This window comes from Mirounga leonina, unplaced genomic scaffold (assembly GCF_011800145.1).
Source record: "Mirounga leonina isolate KUSES-001 unplaced genomic scaffold, KU_Mleo_1.0 Mir_165, whole genome shotgun sequence".
NCBI lineage: Eukaryota > Metazoa > Chordata > Mammalia > Carnivora > Phocidae > Mirounga > Mirounga leonina.
Genome location: NW_023270415.1, coordinates 43,147,116 through 43,171,688, shown reverse-complemented (window position 1 = coordinate 43,171,688; position 24,573 = coordinate 43,147,116). Strand labels below are relative to the sequence as shown.

At 47.9% G+C, this 24,573-nt stretch overlaps 1 protein-coding gene across 2 annotated transcripts in view; it reads right to left on the bottom strand.

The window, feature by feature from the left end:
- Window positions 1–3,306: 3,306 nt before the first annotated feature.
- The window catches only part of PTDSS1 (phosphatidylserine synthase 1), a 62,345-nt gene continuing 41,078 nt past the window's right edge, over window positions 3,307–24,573 (bottom strand). The window contains exons 9-13 of one of the 2 annotated variants that reach the window (XM_035011568.1): window positions 22,818–22,883; window positions 15,083–15,182; window positions 7,144–7,212; window positions 6,351–6,420; window positions 3,307–4,373 (exon numbers count right to left, since the gene is read on the bottom strand). In XM_035011568.1, the coding sequence (XP_034867459.1) occupies window positions 4,264–4,373; window positions 6,351–6,420; window positions 7,144–7,212; window positions 15,083–15,182; window positions 22,818–22,883 (415 nt within the window). In that variant the 3' untranslated portion in view covers window positions 3,307–4,263. Of the gene's footprint in view, window positions 4,374–4,405; window positions 5,251–6,350; window positions 6,421–7,143; window positions 7,213–15,082; window positions 15,183–22,817; window positions 22,884–24,573 lie in introns of those variants that run through there. The other variant, XM_035011567.1, reaches the window with a different exon arrangement.

Sequence of the window (24,573 nt, the reverse complement as noted above, 5' to 3'; positions counted from 1 at the left end):
TCCAGAACGGGGACATGGCCTATGTAGGAACACCAGCGTCTGAGGCCTGGGGGAGACCACACTGGGGGCGGGGGTGGGGTAGGAGGCCAGGCAGATCTAAGAAAACCTTCCAGACACTGGGGGACATTATTGGTTCCCACAACTTACAGGCCCTCTGAACATGTTTTCAGAGCCTTCCAATAACAGAAAAAATAATTAATACCCGGGGCACAAGAGGTTCACGTGTGAGCCCAGAATGGCTAAGGAGGCTGGTGGTTGGCTGCATGAGCTGTGAAAGCAAAACTCTTGAACAAATTCTATTTTCTTGAATGGTGTTCCTGTCCTTGCTGGGTTTATGAGAAGGGGATGGATTTGCCATGCTCTTCTCCTTGCTCTAAGAGGACAAGAATGCTGGGGACTTAGGAGTCCCTTTTGCCAACACTGTAGGCAGGAAGCTTGCCTGTCACCCACCCCCTTAGCCAGCCAGGTATGCTCTACACAGAGACTGATTTCCAACCAGAGTATCATGATGTATAATAAAAACTAAGCTTAGTTATGGGAGGCCCTGGAGCTACTTGGACCTGTTACAGATCCTTAACAGGGTAAGACTGGAACAACAAGTATTTTCTTATAGAACAGGCAGCTTCAAAATCTACCCAACAAAGCTGCAAGAAAGGGAATGTCAGGATAGACAAAGTCACAGATGAATTTCTGAAATGGATTAAAGGCAGTCTTTAGTAAACAGAGGAGACAAGGAAGATTTTTACAACTCAGCATTCCAACAAACAAACAAAAAAACCAAACCCAAACAAACAACTCACGTGCAACTGTTTCTCTCCTTTTGACTGACATTCATAAATGATTCCTCTGAATTCACAGAAGAAAGTAAAAAAGCCATAAATATTTATTGCACCAAAAATAATACCAAAGTTCCAATTAGAATTTTTTGTGACCTTCACACCTGTGATAGTCTTAGCATCAGGTTTAGAACAAAATGTGATCAAGAAAATGTTGTAAAAACTGAATTATCATGGGCTAGTAACGAGACTCTGCAGCCCATCGGTCTTAGCCATGACCAATGCCGACGCTTGCAAAGCACCAAATCTCAAATATAACCCTTGCAAATGCACACACACTTACGAAGGAAAGACATGCATTTATGATGAAACACTCACTGATGGACAGAAGTCTCGGCTCTCCTTACATCTTGATTTCAATCACATAAGTGAGAAATATACTGAGGATGACAATAGCTGCCTGTGGGATTCCTGGTTCTCTGACAGTAAGAACGCTATAAATGAAGCCCAGCTGGCGAACTCCATGGTGGGCCCAGGGATTCTGCAGGAGATGCTGAGCATAATTCAAAGAGCACACAAGTCAAATCCCCTGTGTTTAACATGCTCACTTCAGTCTGGTTCTCAATAGCGAACGGGGTGGTTCTATTCCACCCTGCATTTAGCCTCCCCACTGTAAGGGCCTGACCAAGTACACTCTTAGAAACAAACAGAACAATCCAGTGTCCACTTCCAAAGGGAGATCCCGGACAAAAGGAGCTATGACTCAGAGAGGCAGCTTCAGAGGGGAGACCACTAGGGCTCCCCCTGATGTGTTTGGTAAAGAATTTTATTTTATTTCTCCTGGGTGAGTACTTTACTCATGAGCTCACTACAGAAGACGTTCTAGTGGAAATAAGGCTCGCATTTATGGGATGTCTTTTATCATCGAAATGCTTACCAGGTCAATGAAATGTCCTAGCATTGCTGTGGGAGCAGTTGGGCCAAGTCTTTTACAAACGGTGAAAGGAGACACAAGGAAAGCAGGGAAAGGCCACAATGACAAAAAGGGAAAGGTATCTAACATGCAGTACAGTGCTACTGATGGAGAAAAAGATGCGAAACACTCTTTGCGCGTTATGTCCGGAACAATGGTGTCTTTTAAAAGGGCTATTTGCAAATGGCGAATGTGAGATGATTTGCAAATGCATCGTTTCTGATATTAAATGATGCCTCTGATCTACTGCCATCAGTGAGAGGTCCATTTCCATAGAAACGAGTAGGAAAGTAGGCCAAAGCTGACAGTATGGTTTCTAGGAGGAACGGCAGCTGAGGTTCTGGCCAGTCATGGAAAGCACTGGTTTTGTAACCACTGTGTCAAGAGCTTTTACTGAAAAGGGGGGAAAAAAAGAAAGAGCTTAAACTCAAAGAGCAGGCACAGACAGTATCTGAGGACTTTGCTGGGATATCAGACAAAGCCACGGAGGAAAAACGGTCCCACGGGCGCTTTGCTTTTCGGATATCCCACGGGACAGTCAGCCGCCTCGTGCTAACAGGTGCCTCCCTCTACGCCGGCCTTGGAGAAAGGAACGTGCTGCACCAGTCTGACCGAGCTAAGAGTTAGGAGCGTTCAAGTGCCAGGCCCAGCTTTCCCAGATGATGAACTTGGAAATACTCCATGATGTGGGCCAGGCGCACAGGAAGGAGAGTCGAGGTAGACCATGTATAGGATACTGTGATACACTCTGGCACTCGGTGCTCAGAAAAGCAGAATGCATGGGAAATACTTGCAAAGAAAGTTCACGTTGTACCTATGTTTTAAAAATGCCTCTTTCATGGGCTATCGAAGTGTAGGTGGGTTTATGCCACAAGCACCTCTGCTGGCTCAGCCCTTTCTGGGAAGGACGGGGTTGCCGTGTGGACCACATGCGAATGCAGAGCCGGGGGGGGGGCGGGGGGAGCATCACAGCTGACTCCCCCAGTCACCGTTCCAGCAGAATGAACGCAGGTGCCCCTCCACCGGCAATGGGCCCGGCTGCTGCAGTGAGGCTGCCTGACGCTCTCACCCAAGTGAGCAAGGGCACAGGATGTGACCCCGGCTCTGCATGATTCATTTAACCCCTTCACCCCGGAATTCCTTTGCAGAAAAAGAAAAACATGATACTTCTAGGGCGAAAGATTTCCTTAGAGGGGGAAAAGAGATTGAAAACTCTGCTCTGTGAAATGAAGGAACAAGAGGATTCCTTTCGGCAAAATTAGATCTCTAAGCCAATCAGCTGAGTACTGGCCCCTTGTTAGAGGAAGAAAATCCAACTCGGTGGATGTAACCACATGAACACACAATGACGATCTCGTTCATTTCCTGTGGTTCACCCGGGGATCGGAGGAAACAGAACGTGTGTCTGTAAGCCCTCTAAAATACCTCACTTACCTCTTTTCTCACTATATAGAGCGCGTACGCATTCACATCACCCTAAAGAATACAGTGATTGCTTACAAACGATGAAAAATACCAATACGATGCGAAGAAACGAGCATTTTACAGAGACTGATCTTTGATGGACTTTAACGTGAATTATTTTATTTAAAACAGGAATCCATCAGAGGTGGTGGACTATCAGGGTAAGTAAATGTTCTAGAGCATGGCACGGATGAAAGGTAATACTCACCAGCACCTCACATGGGACTAAAAGACAATGACAGCCACACAGCATGGAGGGAAAACCAACACCATGTAGAAGGCACCTGGCTGGGAGAGAAGCCCGGTGGGCGCTGTGTGTGCACTGTGGATACGTCGGGACAGACGACACTGGGAACGGACGGACCAGGTTCTGATCTGAAGCCCGGGAGCCTCTGTGGGTAGCGAGCCTTTCCTCAGGCCGGTTTTCCACTCACCGCGCGCGGTTTAAGGTCCTCGAGAAGGGACGCGTTTGCGAGAGAGCAACAAACACTCTCCCGCGTTTTATCTCCGGGAGAGAGAGGCGCCCTCCCCAACTCAGTTTCAGCAGTGGCTTCTAACTTAAAACCAAGTACTAACAACAGTAAAATAAAAGACAGAATAGGGGCCTGAACTCAGACCCCATAGGTCGAATGGGAGAGGCAGATGCATAAAAATAAAGCCCGGTCACCAGTCCGAACGTGCCGCGGACGCCCCGTCTCAGCGACCCGCGACCGCAGCGGACCACAGCGGACCACAGCAGGCGCAAGCGTGGCGCTGCCCGGGGCAGCGGGGAGGGAGCCACCGCCCCCCACCCGCCAACGCTCCACACGCCTACCCGTGACCGCATACCAATGCTGAAGTTGGAAGAGACCTCGAATTGGCAAAGGATGCCTGGGGTGGCCGGGTCTGTGGGAAACAAGACTCACGCTCTCAAAGAATGACCCCCGAGCCCCCTCTCCTCGTCCCGATGGCACTGCATGTTTGCCCTCCTCACAGGGAGGTCCACACCATTCAGTTTCCCCTCTCAGTTCTAGGCACTCTCTGGGACATCTGCGATGAGTCAGGCTCTTCTCATTTCTTCCCCACTCCGTTGGTGACTTTTGACTTGGAATGTCGATTCCTTCTTCTGGAAGAGTGGCTTTCGTTGTTGCCTGGATGCTTGGGTGGGCTGTCCTCAGAACCTGGCCAAAGGAAGGAGAATACGCCGTCACCCTGGCTGTGGGGGTTGAGGGCTCACTCCTCAGATTTGGAGTTCTCCCTGCTGGGGACCTGCCCGAAGTGTAGGCTCTTCTGCTGATACTTGCACTCCATCTAGTGGCCTCATGAATACACGAGGGCAAGGCCCAGAAATACAGCTTTCGCCTGCGTATGCAAGGAGATGGGGATGGGGATGGGGGGTGCTTCCTGAAGAATTTTTACATTCTCACTGTGTAAGGTGGATTGTGCTCACGGTGATGGGCTCCAGAACGGAGAGGACAAATGACATCAAAGCACAAGGAAGAACAATGAAACCACAGGGGTGTCGAGTCTACTCTCACAACCAAAGGAGACCTCACCTAGATTTCCATGCCTTGACCCATTTACACACTAGAGCTTCTACATCCCCAAACTGAAAGGATTCCTGACTTTACAAAATTAAAGATAGCATGCCCTCTATCATCCGATCTAGAGAATACCTTTAAAAACCAGCCCCTGCTGCTCATGACAGCTCTGGAGCCTCCCACTGAAGATGCCAAAACACCTTCGTTCGAGATACGCAGTCTGCAGGGACACACTTACTATTTGTTTGGGACCTCGGAGAAAAACTTCCACATCAGCCGGATGCTGAGCAGCCAGCAGGTGTCAGCCAGGCAGAGGGTGGAAGCGGAGGGGAGCAGGCTGGGGGTGGGCCTTCCACGTAGTGGGGTGTAAGGAAGGCTTGGGAGAGAAGCAAAACTGCCTGGCATCAGGCTGGCTCTGCCCTGAGGTTGAGCACATGGCCACCCTCCAGCCCAGCAGTCAAGCCAGACAGTTCTCTGCTCCAGGGCTCAGATCCAGGCCCTCCACCCAAGACAGCCACTAAAAACATAAGAAGTTCCCAGAGTTTTGGTCTCCATTGCAAGGGCCGTTTGGCTTAGTCCAAGGGATTCTTCTACCACTCTGAAGTTCTTTTTCTTTCTTTTTTTTTTAATGATTCTGGCTACCTTTCATTTCAACATACCTCTACCACTGCTTACTTTCCTGCAGTCTTTTCACTGGAGAGGGGCTTAGAAGTGCCAAGAATTGATCTGTGAGGAGCTGGTTCTGAATGAGGGAGCCCCAGGGAACCCCTCGGCTCGCCAGTATCAGCATTCCAAAACAGGGTGCCCATCGACCCCTTGATTCAGGAGTCTCAGGAAGGGTGCCCGGCCACTCGGCAGAGAGCATGCCTGCCTCTTCCCTGGAAAGGACTCTGGAAAGCTTGACCCCAAAAAACTCAGGAAAGCAGTGTGAACGGTAGTGCTTTCCTCTCCGTGGGCCCACAGCTTCTTGGAGCAATTCTGTGAGCTCAAATTCACCATCTTGAGCATTCATAATTCTCTCCCTTCGGCCAAGCCTTCCGATCGGCTCATCAGAACGGACAAGAGATTACTGTCCAGTGGAGCCTCCTTGGTGTCATTCCACAAGCCTGATTCTTTAAAAGAGCCAGGTGGCCCCAAATCTTTCCAAGAGGCTCCCTGCAGGGGCCAATGGGAAATTCCTGGCTCCACGACTGAAATCTCTCTTACACCGGGCTGCCTCTTGAATAAATGTAATTAAATCACTCCACCTCTTCTGAGAGACCTCTCCTCCCGGTACATAATTCTTCCTAACCCTTTTCACTCATGACCAAAGCCAGGAGGAAGAACATTCCCATCAGGATGCCTGAGACGGGTGCAGGCCTCGTGACATTTCCCCATCTCAGGAGAGGCAGAACCACACGGCGCCTCTTCTTATGAGGCAAGTTTCTTGGGCAGATCCTGCCAGTACTTGGCAGGTTTCACGAATAGTTAATGGAGGACATGTGATGAGCAGGTCTGAGAACCTTCAGGGCATACATTTATCAACATTCAGAGGATAAATATTGATTCCAAATCTCCTTATGGGGCCTCAGGAGGAAGAGAACTCAATAGAGTTTTTAAACAATGCGTGAGAGATACCTTTTGAGCCTTTCCCATGAGACCAGGAGACGTCTGGACTGTAGGTGCCATCTTCACACTCTGAGTACGTCTAGGGAGAGAGGGAGACTTAGTGATGGAGCTTCAAGTACTCCCCGGGGTGGGGCAAGGCCAGCAAGTGAGGCCGCTTCACCCCTGGGTCACCAGCCAGTGGCAGAACCTCCTCACACTCCGGTTCCTCAGCTATAAAACCACGACTGTCTCCCAGGGGCTACAGCATCAATCTTCTAGAAAGTACCGTCAGTTCCTCAGACTTAAGGTATGAATCGAGGATGAACGCTGTGTTTTACTTAAGAAGATATTACACTTTGTGGTAGACTACCGACGTAGCACGGTGTGTTCAGCCTGCTCACATCTATTTCCTAACTGTAACCCCTGTGTCTTCTATGAGGTGGGCAGGGCAGGCGTTTTATGAGGGGGAGCCCCAGGCTGGGTCACAAAGAGGCCCGCACAATGTCCAAGAGCTGGGAAGAAAACCCAGCCTTTCAAAAACCAGTGCAGGGCTCTCTGTGCGATTTTATTTTTAAACAGACACATAATTGGGTTTTAAACCCCTTACAAAATGAGGACAGAAATAGTGACCTATTGAGCAGGGCACTCACAAGCATGGGCAGCCACTGAGAGGGGACAAATCCTGAATTGGTTATGTTTCCGCAGTGGCCAAGACTGAAGGTGCGTGCTCACAGTGCTGGCCACGCCATATTCTCAGATGAACCGCCCCCTCCCCCAAGCTCCGAGCAGGATGTGATCATTTTAAAGACGGACCCTTCCATACCTTTTCTCGGTGACCATAGTGCTCTGCATACCAAACCATGCCATAGAGACACAGGAAGGTGGTGAAAGCCTGGAAGAAAAAAACAAGCACATTTCATACATAATGTTGCACCAAAAAAATCCCATTTCCCAGGATTTCAGGGTTTCAACAGTAATGCATACAAGACGGCTCGATGTGGTTTTGCCATCTCTCCTAGGACACCGGTTACACAATGGCAGAGATGAACCCCAGGAGTGTGTGTGTGTGTGTGTGTGTGTGTGAGAGAGAGAGTGGGGGAGGGCATCCCCCAAAGCTTCGGACACGAGTCATGCTGAGACCCTAGTGACACTTATGATGCCGATAATCAGAATGCAAGATCATTTTTCGATGGCGGGTAAAGTGGGATGCCTTCTCTGCATGGCTTTGCAGGTTTTTATATCCTCTATGTCTGGTTCTCATGGCCCATCCTCTGCCGCCAGCGCTGGGAAGTTACAAGGACTCAGCTGGTCAGCTTCTGTGGGGAAGACGAGTTCTAAATGAGAAGGGAGTTTCATTCGGTCTGGGATCACAGTGGCGTGGGAGGGCACTGAGGACCGACGCCCACGGTGTCTGAGTGGGTGGCGGGCGCAGCGGGACACAGCTGCCCATGGCTCTGCACCACTTTCTCAACTCCTTTTTTGTCTCAGCGGCCCCACCCCAACCCCGGTTCTGGTTGCTTTTGTTTTTCCTCTTTGAGTCCATAGGAAAATACAGAGAAAACAAAACCGCTTTGGAAGCAAGCCCCGGAGTGAAATGAGAAGGGAGTGGTCTGTGGGTACCCAGAGGCAGGGACGACCTCTACTTCCCCGACAACTCCCCACCCACCTTGCACCGCACCCTAAATTATACTCTAATTTAAGCAAAGAATAGCATCTACGGAAATCCAAAGTCTTCAAACGTGCCAAAGCACTAAAAATCAGGGAGAAGTTTCTGGTTGCCTTGCTGGAGCACTGAAGGAGAGAGGGGTAGTGAGGACAGAGGAGTCCCCGCCAGGCCCTGCAGCCAGGCCTGACCTTCCCGACTGTAAGTGAATCACCAAAACAAAACAACGCTTGTCCATCCCGGTTCTGTGTCTTCAGAATGCCTCGCCTTAGGAACTGACTGACACCGGGGAAAGAAAAGCATCACAGGAACACTTGAGGGTGGAGCCGAGCCTGCAGGGAAGGCTGGGGTGGGGGGCTCTGCATTCTCATCACCCCAGCGTGCAGTCCAGCTCTGGCCCAGTTCCTGTCAGTCAGCCATGTTTACGGAGCATCTGCTGGGTACACAGTGTCACCTTAAGTGCAAAAAAGACAGGAGTCCGAGTGCTCTGGAGGGCCTTCTTCTATGTCAATGAAGTGGGAATACTGGCGTGGTGGAGACAACATGAAATGTTAAGACCCACTGGTTCATTTTATTTTAAAGCCATATGCAAGCTGGCGTAAATCTGCAGATGAGGGATTTAAAGAAAAGGAAGCTCATATCCTCCCCCATCAAAAAATCAGACAATGAATGAATTAAGATGATAAAATGAAAATAACTTCTAACCTTTAACATATTCTAGGACTTGCTCAAGATTTCTAATCTACACCACCATTAAACGTACCATTTTCATGGGATGGAAAGAGTGGGGAAGCCTAGAGGATTTGCAGGGTATCAAGCTTATGTAGGTGTTCGCAAAATTTACAAAGAGCAAAATAGGCTGTCTTAGGTTTGGGGGTAGGGGGTGGGGAGTGGGGGGCAGGTTCCACCTCCCCAGACCAGAAGGCTGGCCAGATAGCTGTCACTCCACTAGACTAAGGGGCGGGGAGCTCGGGGCTGGCTGTCATAGCGAATTCCGCCCACTGGAGGGCAGGAGTGTGGAGCTCTGCCTTCCCCAGCCCTGTCCCCGAGAGGGCAGGTGGGGGCAGCTGGGGCTTGCTCCAGAAGAATGGGCTTTGCAATCTGCAGGCAGGCAAACACTGGCAGGTGGTGAGCAACAGGTGCTTATCATCACAATCGCCACACAAAGAGCCTGCTGTGGTGGCCAAATTTACCACTTCACCCGGGTACTTAAGAGGCCCATTTCACACTTGTCCCAAGGAGACAAAAGCTTGTAATTTACAGGTTTGCAATCATACCTGTGAAAATCTAGGCGCATATCCACTTAAAATGTCAAGGCCTGGATTTAAAAAAGCAATTGTACAGATTTTGTTTTAAGAAAGGGGAAGGAAAAAAAGAGAAAGAAAAACATGTGGGAGAAGGGCCAAGGCAGCACACAGCCAGGGGGGTGTGGTGGCAATGAGGGCGTAGGCCTGGCTTGACTTCCAGTTAGAGTAATGAGCAGGCAAATACACACGACTGATCAGACAACTGCTGAGGAGAAACTTACTAACCAGCATATGGCATCTCTGCTTCTGCATTCATCTCAAGGTCTGGATCTGTTCTCTTACCAAGCAAGGGGAATAATTAGGGGCTTTGTTTCTCTGGCCACACTTAACTCTCTTATTGAATAAGGTTCACCTCCCTCCTGAGTTTGAGATCAATCTTGATGTTTAATAAAGGCCCTGAATATGGGCAATGGGGACCCCCAATCATCCCAGCCACCAATGGCCTCTTTTCAGGCCAGGTCCCCCTCTATGGCACTCATCACTGATAACACTCATCAGGGGATTGGGCTTGGTCTTCAAAGCCCTGATCTCCTGGGTCTGTTTCTCAGGGCCGGGGCTCTTAAATGCGGCTGCTCCGAAGAATCCCATCCTCTGCCAGTTTTTCCTGCCCCTGCTCGGTTCCCCTAACCTAATCCCGACGCTCCAACCACGTCCTGTGCGCCAGTGGCCCTCAACTCGTTCACCTCCACTGCTGACCAAGTCTTCCCAGTGTTACTGGACAGACTGGAATTTCCAATGATACAGGACATCTTCGCCTCTAAGTTCTAAGGGCCTCTCAAACCCCAACACCCTAATCAAATTCATCTCCCCTCAACGCCCTAACCAAATTCATCTCCTTTCACTCAGTGGGCTTATCTGATATCCCCCCGTTTGTTATTACCACCAAAAGCCACCCAGGGGCACGAACTAGAAACCCTGGAATCACCCTCATGCTATCACAAGGGGGTGGCATCCTGTGGAGCTACTCTCTTGAACATCTCTCAGATACAGCCCTCTGGGGCGCCTGGGGGGGCTCAGCCTTAAGCGATGCCTTTGGCTCAGGTCATGGTCCTGGAGTCCCCCCATGGAGCCCCGCATCAATGGGGAGTCTGCTTCTCCCTCTGCCCCTCACCCCGCTCGTGTGCGCTCTCCCCGCCCCCCCCAAATAAGTAAGTAAGTAAATAAATAAATAAATAAACCTTTAAAAAGAAATAAATCCAGCCCTCTCTCTGCGTCTTCCCATGCCACTGCCTTGGGTCAGCCTCTGTCATTTCTTGCCTGGGACCCTCAACACCCTCAGACAGCACCTCTCCTCCCTCCAGACTCTCCCACCCCATGCAGCCTTTCTCTGTGAACCAGTATCTTCCCATTGAACGACAGTCCTTGGATCTCCAACTACAGACACACAAGAGTCCTTCTGAAGCAGATGTCCCTTGTCCCCTCCCCCACTTTACTCTCCTCCTCTCACTCCCCAAACAGGGTGCCGTCTTCCTGAGACGCTGGGCACGGGCACCGCTGCGTGTCTTTGCATGTGCCAGTCTCTCAGCCTGCCTGGATGTCGCTCCTGGTCCCTATCTCTTGAACCCACTCCTTTATTCTCCATGCATTTGCTGAGTGAGTCCTATGCATCAGAGACTGTACTAGGGTCAGTGGGGACAAGAGGACATCAAAATTTAGTCTTTGTAAGCAAGAGGTACAACGCTGAGAGAATGTAAACAACCCAAAATTACGTGACACTGAGGTTAGAACTCAAAGAAATATGTACCAGGTGCGACCGGTCCCCCAAGGGGACGTAATCAGCCCGCCTGGCTGGGGCGCATTTCATGGAGGGTAGGAATTTAGTTTGGTCTTGGCATGAGTCACTAGGTAGAAAAAGCAGGGAAAAGCATTCAGATGGGGCAAAGAAAGCACCCTAGGTGAAGACAAGAGAAGTCTGGAAGGATGATTCGTTGAGGTGACTAAGAGCAGTCTGGGGTAGCCTGAGATTCAAGTCCAAGAGGGTGGGTATGATGAACGCTCCAGATGAAGACTGTCCTAAACACACACGTCAGAGTTCACATTTCAACCGGTAGGTTTTGTGGTGGGGATTCTTCCTTCTTGATACTTCTTTCTACACGGAGGAGCTTTGCTGGTATAACATTCCTGCTTCTCTCCACCCCTCACCCCTCCACCACTCTTTCGCAGAAGAGTTCTCTCTTCACCGACGGGGGAATCTGAGATAAGGAAGCTGGACATTTCCTGTCCTTCCTTGGGTGCTGGGCCACTGGCACGGTGTGAGGAGGACTGCTTCCTGGGGCCAGAGAGTGTGTCTCATTCTGGACCTCACTCTTCAGAAGCCCCTTGTTGCCGTGCATCTAAAGCTGATACTGAAAAGAGTATCAGCTTTGGACAAGAGATCTTGTCCAAACCTCAGTAATAGAGACGCTATGCTGCTCTCCACAGCCTTCTTTCACCCTATCTTTTGAACTATTCTGAACTGAAAAATGTTGTATTATTGGGCCTTCTCCAGCCCCCGAAAACAGGCAACGGTTCTGAGCAGGGAAAGAGATTCGGATCTGAGTCCCGGAAGATGGCGTGGCGACAGCATAGGGAATGGCGCCAAGGGGCAGAATGGGGAGGAAGTGCAGGTCCAGACAGCTGCAGGGACAGCGGGGATGGGGGCGTGGGGACGGAGCTGGATGGACAGAAGCTGGTGACCCACTGGTTTCAAGAGGGACAGAGGAGAGGAAGCAGCCCCTGAGGTTTTTAGCTGGGGCACCTGATGGATGGGAGAGCATCCACTGTAACCCTTCAAAACCCTGCTCACATGGTACGTCCAGGGAGACTTTGGCAGCTCCCCAGCTCGTGTGGTGCTCTCTAGTGCTCCCTCAGCTCTAGGTACACATCCTTTGTACTGTCTGTCACATAGGAACACGATGAGTTTGCATGGGTCATTGCCATCTGGACCTGGAGATCCTTGGAAGGGGACGCCCTTGTGGGAGAACAGGAACTCTCTTGCCGGGCTGTCTGGGTGTGGGCCCTAGCTCTGCCACGTACTATCTGTGTGACCTTGAGCCAGTTAGTGAACCTCTCTGGGCCTTTATTTCATCTATAAAAGATGGCATATAAAGTACCTCCCCTCCAAGTAATCCTCAAACATGCCATTCATGAGAAGTGCTTAGACCAGCGTCTGGCTCACAGTGAGCATTAATATAATCTTATCACCACCGTCTGCTCTCTGTGTGGCTCACTATCAGAGGCTGCTTTTTTTTTTTTCCTAAAGATTTTATTTATTTGACAGAGACACAGTGAGAGAGGGAACACAAGCAGGGGGAGTGGGAGAGGGAGAAGCAGGCTTCCCGCCGAGCAGGGAGCCCGATGCGGGGCTCGATCCCAGGACCCTGGGATCATGACCTGAGCCGAAGGCAGACGCTTAACGACTGAGCCACCCAGGCGCCCCATCAGAGGCTGCTTTGATGAACACTCAGTAAATGTCCTGTGAACAAATGACAGACCTGCAGGGACCACGCCAGGTGAAGGAGAGACCAAAGCGGTTCACGTCCTCGATAAAGTGACAATCACGCAGGCTCCAAGGCAAACCAAACATCACCAACGCAAGGGAGCATACGCTAAGTGTCAAATAAGTAAAACAGAAAAGTCTCTCAAACTTAAAGAGAAGCTGGAGGAGCCCCTGCAGGGCAGATGACCGGAGAGGACTTCTGGCCATGGCCTTGGGGAGACCTTGCTGGCCACTGATTCTCCAGGGTGGGGCTGTATGCGGGTGCTGTGAGAAGGGATGCTGCCCCCGTCCCAGGAGTCCTGCCTCCTGCCTCAAGCTCTTGGTGGTCTCCAGGGCTCCGGCACCGGGTGAGGGCAGCACCCACCTCAGCCCGCCCTCTGCAATTGGTCCTGCTACAGTTCACGCACCTAATGCACGTGCTAGGGATAGGGAGACATGTGAGAAGCACACGGTTAAAATCTCCAGGCTCCTCCGATGCGCTCCCCTAACCAATCCTTACATCTAGTCTCACTGGGATGGAAAAAATACATTTGAACATTAATTCTGGTGTACAGGTACAAAGCAGATCATTATTCCCTTTCACTGCTCAAGATAAAACAGGACAGAACAGGCTCAAGGTGCTCTGGCACAGTTCAGATTTCTAACAAAATAGATGCTGTGAAATGAAAGGCAATAAAAAACACCTTAAAAATACAAAGTTTAGTCTTGCCAAAAAAAAAAAAAAAAGACCCGAATCTGATTAAGCCTCTAGATTCAGCTACTAATTTGCAGGAAAAAAAACAGAGGACAAAGACATCTGTTAAATCAGAGTACACTAGAAAATCAGTAAAATCCAGACTGTGGGAAAATCTACAGGACAACAAAGCTAGGTCCTTCGACAAACTGTAAGGGAGACAGCTAGAGACAGGAAAAACTATATAATAAGAGACTTAAAAGGCCTGCTGACCAAGTCTAACAAGTGGATGTTGATTCAAATAAACTACTAAAAATACCAAATTTTAAAAAATAGTAGAAGTCTGAACATTGACTAGGTATTTGATAGCATTATGAAATTATTCTTTTTCAGATGTGATAATGGTATGGTGGTTGCATTAAACAAAAAAACATCCTGACCTTTTTGGGATGCATCCTGAACTATTAAAGGTGGGTCTGTTTCAAAATAATTCAGCGTGGGGATGGTGGGTGGGGAATACAAGGAAACAAGAAACCCATGAGGTGGCCACTGTTGAAACTGGATGATGGATGGGTACCTGAGGGGTTGTCTACTTCCACATACATTTGAAATTTTCTATGATTATAACGAAAGCCTGAGTTCATTTTCTGGATCAAGTAAGTGAAAAGTGAAGAATGTTAAGCTTAAATGTAAAATAAGACTTTTCCCCAAAATAATAAAACAAATTAAGAAGAGTAGACACAGAATGGTAGGTTAAGATCCTACTTTACTTTCTTTTTGTTTAATTTAAATTCTATTAACACAGAGTATATTATTAGTCTCAGAAGTAAAGTTTAGAGATTCATCAGTTGCATAGAACGCCCAGTGCTTATCACATCACATGCCCTCCTTAATACCCATCACCCAGTTATCCCATCCCCCCACCCCCGTCCCCTCTGTTTGTTCCCTACAGTTCATCATTTCTTATGGTTTGTCTCCCTCTCTGATTTTGTCTTTTCTTTTTCCCTCCCTTCCCCTATCAGAGAAACATAATTATCATTTCATTCATTCATATGTGCAATTTAAGAAACGAGACAGAGGATCATGGGGAAGATCTTACTTCATTTTAAAGAAGAGGAAAAAGTCCCAGGACAGTGGAGCTAGAGGTCCCCAAGGGCTCTTCCCTTCAGAGAGGAAAATCATCCCACAGGGCTTGGCCCATCAAAGTCAGCCTGTGGGGCAGAAACTGCATGGTCTGAATACCTACAAGAACATCTTACATGGCCTACAAACCACAGTCCATCATCTTGTACATAAACCCTTGAACAGCCATACATATGCTAAGGGGCACTCTAACTGTCCTTGTCCCCTCATGGAGCTGAATTCCCATAAGCGAAATAAATGCACGTATGGTGCACCTGCAGAAGGCATCTGACCAGCACCTGCCCAGGTGACCTGTTTTGGATGCTGGGTGGTCTCATGTGTTTAATCTTGACCTTTAGACTAGTGGCCGGTTTTGGGTTATTAGAAATAGAAGGTCCTGTGTGCAAATTTCTGAAAGAACTTGATGCACACGGGTTTTCATTGTTGTTGTTTTGTTTTTTTAAAGAGACATCCTGGGGAGTGTTGCTAACACTTCTGGGTAAAAAAGTAATGACTTACCACACAAAGAAGCCAAAGCACAACATAGAGTATTTGGGTCTTAGAGAAGAGATCTTGTCCAAATTTTATGCACACGATAGCTTCCAGGAAACCAATGACCCTAGTCAGACAGAACGAGAGATTAAATATTAATTCTTCTTATCATATGCATTATACATATGCATATATACAGTGCAGGGCTGAGCAAATGCATTATCAGAAATATGCACTATTCCATCATTTTACGCCGGTAGCAGGCTCCTCACAAAATGATACATGTTCTATTCCACAGCAATTTCTTCAGAAATAACACATATATTAGATTTAATACAAAGTTTATTTTATTGTTATTTTTTCTTAAGACTTAATTTTTCTAGAGCAGCTTTAGGTCACAACAAAACTGAGGGCAAGTATAGAGATCTGCCATGTACGTCCCTGCGTGTCACAACCCCTCCCCCAGAAGGGTCTATTTGTTACAACTGATGAGGCTACAGGGACATATCGTCATCACCCGAAGACCACAGTTCACATTAGTGTTTACTCCTGGTGTTGTACATTCTGTGGGTCTGGACTAATGTATAGTGATGTGCATTTACCATTATAGGATCCTGCCCTAATAACCCTGTGTTCTGCCTATTTGTCTCCCCATACCTCCCCAGATATAATAAAATATTTTTCACATCTTCCTTTCTCCCAGACCAAATATTTTAATAGCTGGAAGCCTCCAACTCAGCCCATCACCATTGGGGTGAACTGTCACTGCCCCTGTTGGAACCCACTTATTCTGCCACTCGATCTCCTCAGCTGTTGGCAAGTTTTCCTTGTCTCAGGCTGGTATCTGCCTCCTTTTGCCCATGGATCCTAACTCTGTCCTCCAGTGGTACAGGGTGAGTTCGAGCCTTCCGAGTAGTCTTTCAGGGACTTGGAAGGCAGCAATCACATTCCCTCTCAGACTTCGAAGCATTTCCAGATTTCATATTCCCCGTTCTTGCTGACGGTATAAATAATCCTTTATCCTCCAAACATAAAAATGTTAAAGAAAACAATTTTGTTTTACTCTTTAGTTAAAAGAGGAAAGGGGGGGTGGAAGCCACTCTTACGTTCTGCATCTTCACTCATGAATATAAAGATCAGATCTTTACTAAGGTTCAGAGCTTGAAGGTAAGAACAGAGGAAGTGAGGATAATAGCGCTGGCCGTGTGATCCTAAAGACTACCCAAGAATGCTGATTTCACACAGCTCCACTTTAGGTGTTCTTCACTCGAGATGGAATCTGGTCAATCAGGGATTGATGTAGTTGCACAGATACTCTCTCAAAAGGCAAGAAGGGGCTCAGGAGGTCCTCGGTCCCCCTACCCAAGGGCACAAAGGTCACTACCATCATCAAATGTATGGATGGCTCTAAACAACGGAACACCTCAAATCTGAACCAAAGCAGAAAATCTCCTTAACGTATCGTTAGAGAGTTTGGGGTTCTTTTCCCTTAGCCGCGACCAAACAATGTTTAGGAGTGGTTGGCCTGAATCTCTAAAGACCACCTCCGCCCCACGCCACCCCCAACAAAGTACATGTGTGAGAAAGCATCATTCTATCTGGGATACAGTGCTGGGCTGAGTGTCACCAGAATGCTCAAGTCAGGACTGTGAGGTGCCGCTAGATGGCAGCACAGAGCAGGCAGGTGCCGGGAGGGGGAGCGGGGAGGGGGCTCCGAAAGAATACTTAACCTTTGGCTGGGGCTTCTTGAAGAATTACAAGAGCAAGTGCTCAGCCCAGGAAGTCAGTGTGCTCATCTGCCTTTCAGCCAGACGAAACACCCAGTTTACTGTGAGAGTTTTGGGTATTCAACTCGATCCAGTCACCTTTCAAAACCACAGGAACTAGGGCTGTGATTCTCAAACTTCTATGACCTGAGACCCAGAGCAAGAAACACATTTTTCTTTGTCACACACACACACACACACACACACACACACACACACACACACAACTGAAACAAAAGTTCCACAAAATAATTTGTTCCTTTACTTTGATATTTTTGTATTCTATTTTGTTTTAGGAAAACGCTGGTCAGGGCCCACCTAATTGACTTCATAATGGCCGGAAGTTAAAGACAACAGAGCGTTTCAGTTGGCGACTTCAGGGTTAGGATTTGCTCCCTCGTGCTGAGGGATCTTAGCTAAGCCGTGGTCTCTGCGTGTGGTCTTCTCAGTGAGCACGTGATCACTGGGCAAAGTTCCGTGGCAGGAAGTGAGGGGAAGGCAGAAGAGATGAGGCACAGAGCAACATGGGTCTTGAGGGCCACATGAGGGTGTGGCTTTTAGTCTGAGGAAGGGTTTCGAACAAAGGGCAAAGCAAACATGACTCAATTTCCATTTTAATATGGTCATTCTGGGGGTAGGAGCAGGGAGGCTTCTAATGTAGGGAGAGGACCAGGGGAGTTGCTATGGGGGTGTGAGAAGCAGTGGGAACTGGGATGCATTAAACCCAACAATCACATGGACCCTTTCCCACTAGTCATTGCTCCCCACCCATTATCCCTGGCCCCCTGAGGGAATCCTGATAAAGTCCTTACAGAAGGCTGACGTTACTTTGTACAAGACCCAAGTGGCTGCTTGTTTAGGGCTGAGTCCAAAGGTTTGGGCACACAGGCAGCCTGTGTTACTGAGCCTGTCAGCGGGGACCGCACAACCTCCTCACCAAGGCGGTGGGGTGGGGCGCAAATTTACATCTCTCTGATCTTTACCAGACTGAACTCGGTGGCCAGGCCATGGTTTGATGGAATTCAGTCGGGGCTGTTACTCCCTTTGATGCCTCTGCCCATCGTTATCTTTAATCAGCAAGGTTAGAAGGCAGCCAAACATCTGGGCTGCCTGAGGTGCTCCTGCCTGGGGACAAGGCTGGTCTGCTGACTCGGACCTTCTCGGCTCCCCGACCCTGGGGAACCTGCTCCTTCCAGACATGGTACAAATAAAGATGACATTAACGTAGAGTCCAGGGTAAGGAGCTCCTCACTGGGTGGGATAAGAACGTAGGCAGGTACATTACAGAAACTTGAGACACAAAAGCACTGGGCATACGAGCCAACCCGGAGAAGCAGAGGATGTTTTCAGTTGGCCAACAAAACCCACTTTAGGAGGATGCCACAGCCTGGGTGCACCTGGCATGTACTGAACATACTGCCCCCTGGCTGCACGAGAACCCGCTGCTGGGATGGCTCGCGGTGGGACCCTCCGCAGTGGAAAGGAGACATGTACACACGGGACACATCTACCACACAACCACACAGGTCCCCAGGAACTGGGTTCCGGTTCTGGTTAGGGTGAGCAAAGACAGCTTTTTAGAAGTGATACTGAGCTAAGCTTTACCAGATAGAAATGAAAGGTCCAACTGTGTTCCATGGAACTTTCTGACTTCCCAAGATCCCCAGGGGCAGGGTGGGAAGGGCGGGAAGGGGGGCAAAGGGTCCTGGGTAGTTCTGCTCAACTGTTTTTGCTATTAGGATTTGGGGAAAGATATCATTTGGGGAACAGGATTCAGCTGCTAAAAAAATTTTTGTACCTACTGCCAGAGGTTTTGGGCTGTCAGTGGAGGTGTTTTTGAGGAAGGAAGCAGGGAGTGGCGGTATCGAGAATGGTATGAAGAGAGAGACAGTGGGAAAAGGCAACTGGCTATGAAGTTACCCTAGGAGTGTGAGCACACAAGGCATGACACAGGGATGGGCAGATGGGGGTGGGGGAGGAGGTGAGGGATGCAGGAGGCTGTGAACAAAGGTCAGCAGCAAGAGACTGGGGACCAGGTCGTGCTGGGAGAGATCAGAATGGGATGAGACCTCCCACAAAGGTCTGTTCCCCTCACACACACCTCCTCCTGGAAGGACCCTGTGCCTCACAGCTGTTGTCCATCCTTCCGGGAGAGGTGGGGGGAAACCCAAAAGAGGCTGGAAGAACAAGCACAATTATAAGAAATTGTGGAGAGGAGTGAGACGTGGAATGGGCAGCCAGCAGAGGAAACTGAGAAGGAACAGAAAAGTAGGAGGAAAACCAGGCCAGCCGCTGCAGAAGGAACAGTTTCAAGATGGCAGATGCTGGGGAGAAGACAGGAGAGCTGTGGATGGAGGAAGGACTTGCTGATTTGGGACTGGCCTTGGCCAGAACAGTTCAGCAGAGCACCGGAGATAGCAGCTGATTGTCAAAGGGGCACCAGTAGGGTTAGGATGACATGGAGCTAAGGGCAGTTCTGACAGTGAGGCAGACGCAGTCCTGGAGCCCCAACAGGCTCAGTAGACTCTTACCCAACACCCCCAAGGTCCCACCCAGGAACTTTCTCGGGAAGGAAAAGTGACGGCTCACTCCTGCGACAGCCAAAGCTTTTGGATACCCTCCTTCAGGGCCACGTGATCAAACATCTTTTCTTTATACATCAGGCTACTTCTCTCTTGTTTGGAAACTCAATTATGATGAGGGATGCGTGGGGAGAAAGACGAAGATAAAGATGGTATAAAGTGTACCCCTGGGGAATCTGTTCATATCGGTCTGGCCCTAATGCCCCCACACAGCTGGAAATAGCATAATGGGACTTTCTAAAGAGAGGAGGGGCCGGCTTTTTCACACTACTGCTTTCTCCTTGGTGGGGTTCCCATTCCTTAGCTGGATGGAGTCCTATCTCTCTGCTGGGCACAGTGTGTTTGAGTATAAAAGGCTTAAAAGCTCAGGTCTATGGCACAATTGTGGGAGACCACATTGTAAGTCTGTATTTAGTTACATCAGCGAGTAACTAATACAAACTTTTTCTGGGTATAACATTTACAGAAGAAAAAAGTGCCCTCTTCAGGAGAAAAAGTTGTGGAATGGTGGGAAAGACACCTCAGGTGGTCCTGTTTGCCGTTTCCCCTCCCCCGCCCACCTCCCCCAAAGCAAAACTCCACTGTCGCTATAAGGGGCGCTCTGCTCTGTTCCCCCACATCTCCACACTGTGCTAAAGCCTGAAATTACTCTCAAATTAGTGAAAAGGAAGCTACAAAGCAGTTCCTAGTTATTAAAAGAAATGAGACATTTACACATTTGCAGTTTTGTTTTTGTTTTTGTGAGAGAGAGAGAGAGAGTGTGTGTGTGTGTGTGTGTGTGTGAGCCAGGGGAGGGCAGAGGGAAGAGAGAGAGAATTCTCAAGCTGGGTCCATGCTCACCGCTGAGCCGGATGCAGGGCTCGATCTCACAACCCTGAGATCATGATCTGAGCTGGAATCAAGAGTCGGATGCTTAAAGGACGGAGCCACCCAGGCAGCCCTACATTTGCTGTTTTGATAGGAGATGGAAATAACACAAGATGAAGGCAGCAGGGAGACAGAGGAGGGATGGGGCAGAAGAGGGGAGGTGGTTTTCCGAGGGGCAAAGCTGCAGAGAGAGGAGACAAGGCTCGGGCCCGGTTGTTTCTCCTTCGCCGGCTCACGGGAGGTGGCTCTTGCCAATGTCCACACGCCCAGGAGGATGGCTATGTGTGATTCATGGAGAGGCCTTTGTTATTTTCAGCGTGACCCACTAGTTCTCAAGATTCCGGAGTCCTGATACCACCCTACTGGGAGCTCTCCATTCTCAAGAAGCATACTAAATAAGCCCAATGAGCACTCCTTTGCATTTTGCTTTATTTTATTTGGTCACTTTCAACAAGTTGCGACTTTTCTGTCAGCAGCGTTTTCTGCTGCTCGGGCCCTGTTGATTTTGCCATTTCTCCTACCACCGGGGATTGTATTTTTTAGCCGCCTGATGAGAAACTAACTTTGCTGTGGCACCACCCCTCTCTCTCATCACTCTCTCCTTTCCCTCAACAGGTAAACAGAGATGGTTGTGTGGAAAATACGTCTACTCGCAGCAGAGTGAAGGCTCTGGCAAGGACTTCAGAATATGAAGAGAAAACCGCATGTGGACAGAAGGTTCCCGTAAGCGGTGGAGGAGGACTCAAATGCTCTGTAGACAAGAAGATGCAAAACCAATCTTCTTGTCCTCTGTGGGCGGGACAGGAAGAAGGAGAGCCCACCTCCCTCCTCTGCATGACTCAACAAATGTGCCCTGACAGGGCCTCTGCTCAGTCTATGTAAGTAAGTTCTCTCTCCTGTCAGATCACTAAACAGTGGAAAGCTAATCCATGTTATCACGCGGTAAGCTACTCTGGGTATGAAAATCAGTTGATAGTACAGAATGTATGAGAAATAAGGACAATGACCCTTTGTGTTCTGGGAGGGGGGAAAAGCCTGCCTACAGCTAACTTGAGTAACCCCTCAGACTCTGAAATGAAAGCTGGACACACACACACACACACACACACACACACACACGCACGCACAGAAATGTTTACAAGGAATAACATAGAAACGTTAACCATGATTATCTCTGACCGGGTGACTTCTTTGGATCATCTTTAGTTTCTTCTTTTGCCACTTTTTTTTTTAAACATTTTATTTATTTATTTGACAGAGAGAAATATAGCAAGAGAGGGAACACAAGCAGGGGGAGTGGGAGAGGGAGAAGCAGGCTTCCTGCCGAGCAGGGAGCCCTATGCGGGGCTCGATCCCAGGACCCTGGGATCATGACCTGAGCCGAAGGCAGACACTCAATGACTGAACCACCCAGGCACTCCTCTTTTGCCACTTTTTAATCTATACATATGTATTACCATTTTAACTGGGAAAAAGAAAGTTAACTCTGCTTAAAAATCTGTTGAAGTAGTAATTTCTTCCCTACTATGGGTACTCATCAAATTTTCTTTATGCCATCACACTCAATTGAGAACCTAGATTAGGTCTTGAATCTAGGCTGCCTCAGGGATTGAACCTCACACACAGATATGCTGGCCATCTCTGGAACCTCAGTTGCTATGTGGAATGGTAAACTGTTGGTGATATCTAAGCAAAAGAACCACTTACCTGAGATACTGAAGATGGTCTCGCATTTAACACTGCGGGGTTAAACTACATAGCCTATGGTCTTTTCAAATCATTTTTTTTTTCTTTCAAGATTTTATTTAAATTCTAGTTAATTAACATATAGTGTAGAATTAGTTCCAGGCACAGAATTTAATGATTCATCAGTTGCATATAACACCCAATGCTCATTAAAACAAGTGCCCTCCTTAATGCCCATCACTCACTTACCCCATCCCCCCGCCCACCTCCCCTCCAGAAACCCTGTTTGTTCCCTATAGTTACGAGTCTCTTATGGTCTTTCAAAACATTTAAATAATAATATATTAAGATAACATTGGTATCTGTAACAAGACAATAAATTGTGGACATGTGACTATGTTTTAGCTCTCTTTGGAACAATAAAATTCTGCCTTGGTAGGTAGCAAGCAGCTGTTTTAAGGGGCCTTTCTGATGTGAAAGTAACATAAAGCATCAGTAAGGCTATCACAAAATGATGTCCCAAACTTGTCCCTGAATTTAGAGGGAATTTGAACAATCCATCATCTATTTATTTCATAAAGCCTCCCGAGTTCTATGCAGAAAATATCCTTTGGTTTCCTATTTTTCTTAAAAAGCAGTTTGTATATCATCTTTTCTATAATTTGCCAATCAACTACAATATTCTAAACTTAAATCAGAAAAGAGAATGTTAAAAAAAAGAAAAGACATATAAAAACAACAGCAAGCCTACATAGGAAAATTGTACTGAGAGGCACTTAATGTGTAGGGTCAAGAACCAACCAATGAAATTTAAAGGCTCAAGTGGTTTTGAAACGTCCACAGTAAGAGATTATTACTCACCCAAACACCCAGCACTGTGTTCCTACGCGTTTGCACTGTGTGTCAGTGAGGTAAGCATAGTACTGCCTGAAAGAACAAAGGTGGAATTCATTGAGAGCTTCTGGAAGACCAAGGGGTTGGTACAGAATTAAATCACTTTGACAGAGTAAATATAAAAGATGTTCTGACTGGTTCTACACACTGCAGCTGCCTGGTCTACTTCTAGTCCAGGGAATAGAAAGCCAGTGCCTGCTGAAACATTCCTGTAAAAGGTTAAGAGTTCGGGCTGGGTTTGGAAGGAGGAGAGAGCACGGTTTAAAGAGCCAATTATTCGCAAAGGCGGTTTTGATTCGGGGACAGAATGGGTGCTTCCAGTCTCTCTGCGTGGAAGTGGTTCCAGAGGGTCACGTACACGTCAGTCACTGTCTCCTCTGGCACTCTCCAGGACAAAGGTTGCTGATTGTAACCCAGGCAGGGCAGACACCCATTTTTGGCTCTCAGGAACTGGAATGGGACCCCGGTGGCAGTTCACTGCGCACTGAATACCAACGACTCTGAATGCTACTGATGAGATCAGAAAAAAAGAGGCAATGATACGGAGTTAAAAGGCTTAGAGCAACACCATCCAATAGATATGTAATACAAGCCACAAGTGTGATTTAAAATCTTCCAGCGGCCATGTTAAAGAAGTAAAAGGAACTGGTAATATTCGTTCTAGTAACTTAGGTTATTTAATCCAACATACTGAAAACAGCTATCACGAAGTATTTTACATTGTTTTTTTTTTTTTTTTTTTTTACATTGTTTTTGCACTAAGTCTAAAATACGGTATTTGCCTCGTATAGCACATTTTAATGTAGGCTAGTCACATTTCCAGTGCTCGACCGCTACCCGTGTAAGCAACTGCCGTTTAGCCCGGCACAAGCTTAGACCCTCATAACTACCCCCAACTCAATCCATCCCTTCAGAAGTAGCATCTGAAGCGGGAGCTCATCATCTTTGGGGGGGGGGGGGGCACAGACTCTGAGGATTTAATGAAACCCATGATCAAGGCACATGAACACACACACACACACAAAATTTTGCATTAAGCCTCAGGGGATTCGTGGATACCTGAAGGTCATCCACAAACTATCATCTCCTTACGCCAAAGGCCTGAGTGGAGAATTCTAGTCATAAAGAATCCAGGTCTACCTCTAACTTCACAGTTTCATGACCTAATACGCTTTTACCAGTTTAGCGACTCTACCCTCCGATCACACCCATCCCCTTAGACTGCACTTTATATTATCAGATTCAAAGAATGTTCAATCAAACATCTTCTCAAAGCAAGAGAGTCGAAGTGAAAGGGAAAAAAACAGAGATATGGTCTGTATGATTTATCCTGAAGCCTGTAGGTTTCCTCTCCTTTTAGGGGCCTGGCACACACTCCTTGGAGAGGCTGTGTTAAAACGCGCTAGGAGCACCTCCATCTTTCCAAGCAGCTTGTCACAGCATCTTCTTACGCAGGAAATGCCTCTGGTTGGTATAAAAGCATAGAAAAAGTGGCTGATTTTTAAACAAAAAAAGTATCATGTAGAAATCCATAGGGTCTGGCAAAAATGTTAAGCTCTCAAAAGAACTCAAAATACTGGGCATTTAGTCTCCAGTTTTTGAGATGTTTAACGATATTGAAATTTTGTGATCAGATGTGGTTTGTGCTTCTGTTTTATAAGAGGTTTCCTTTCCCCGCGTACTGACTTTATTGATTATTCCTAATTTTACGAAGAAGCTGCTG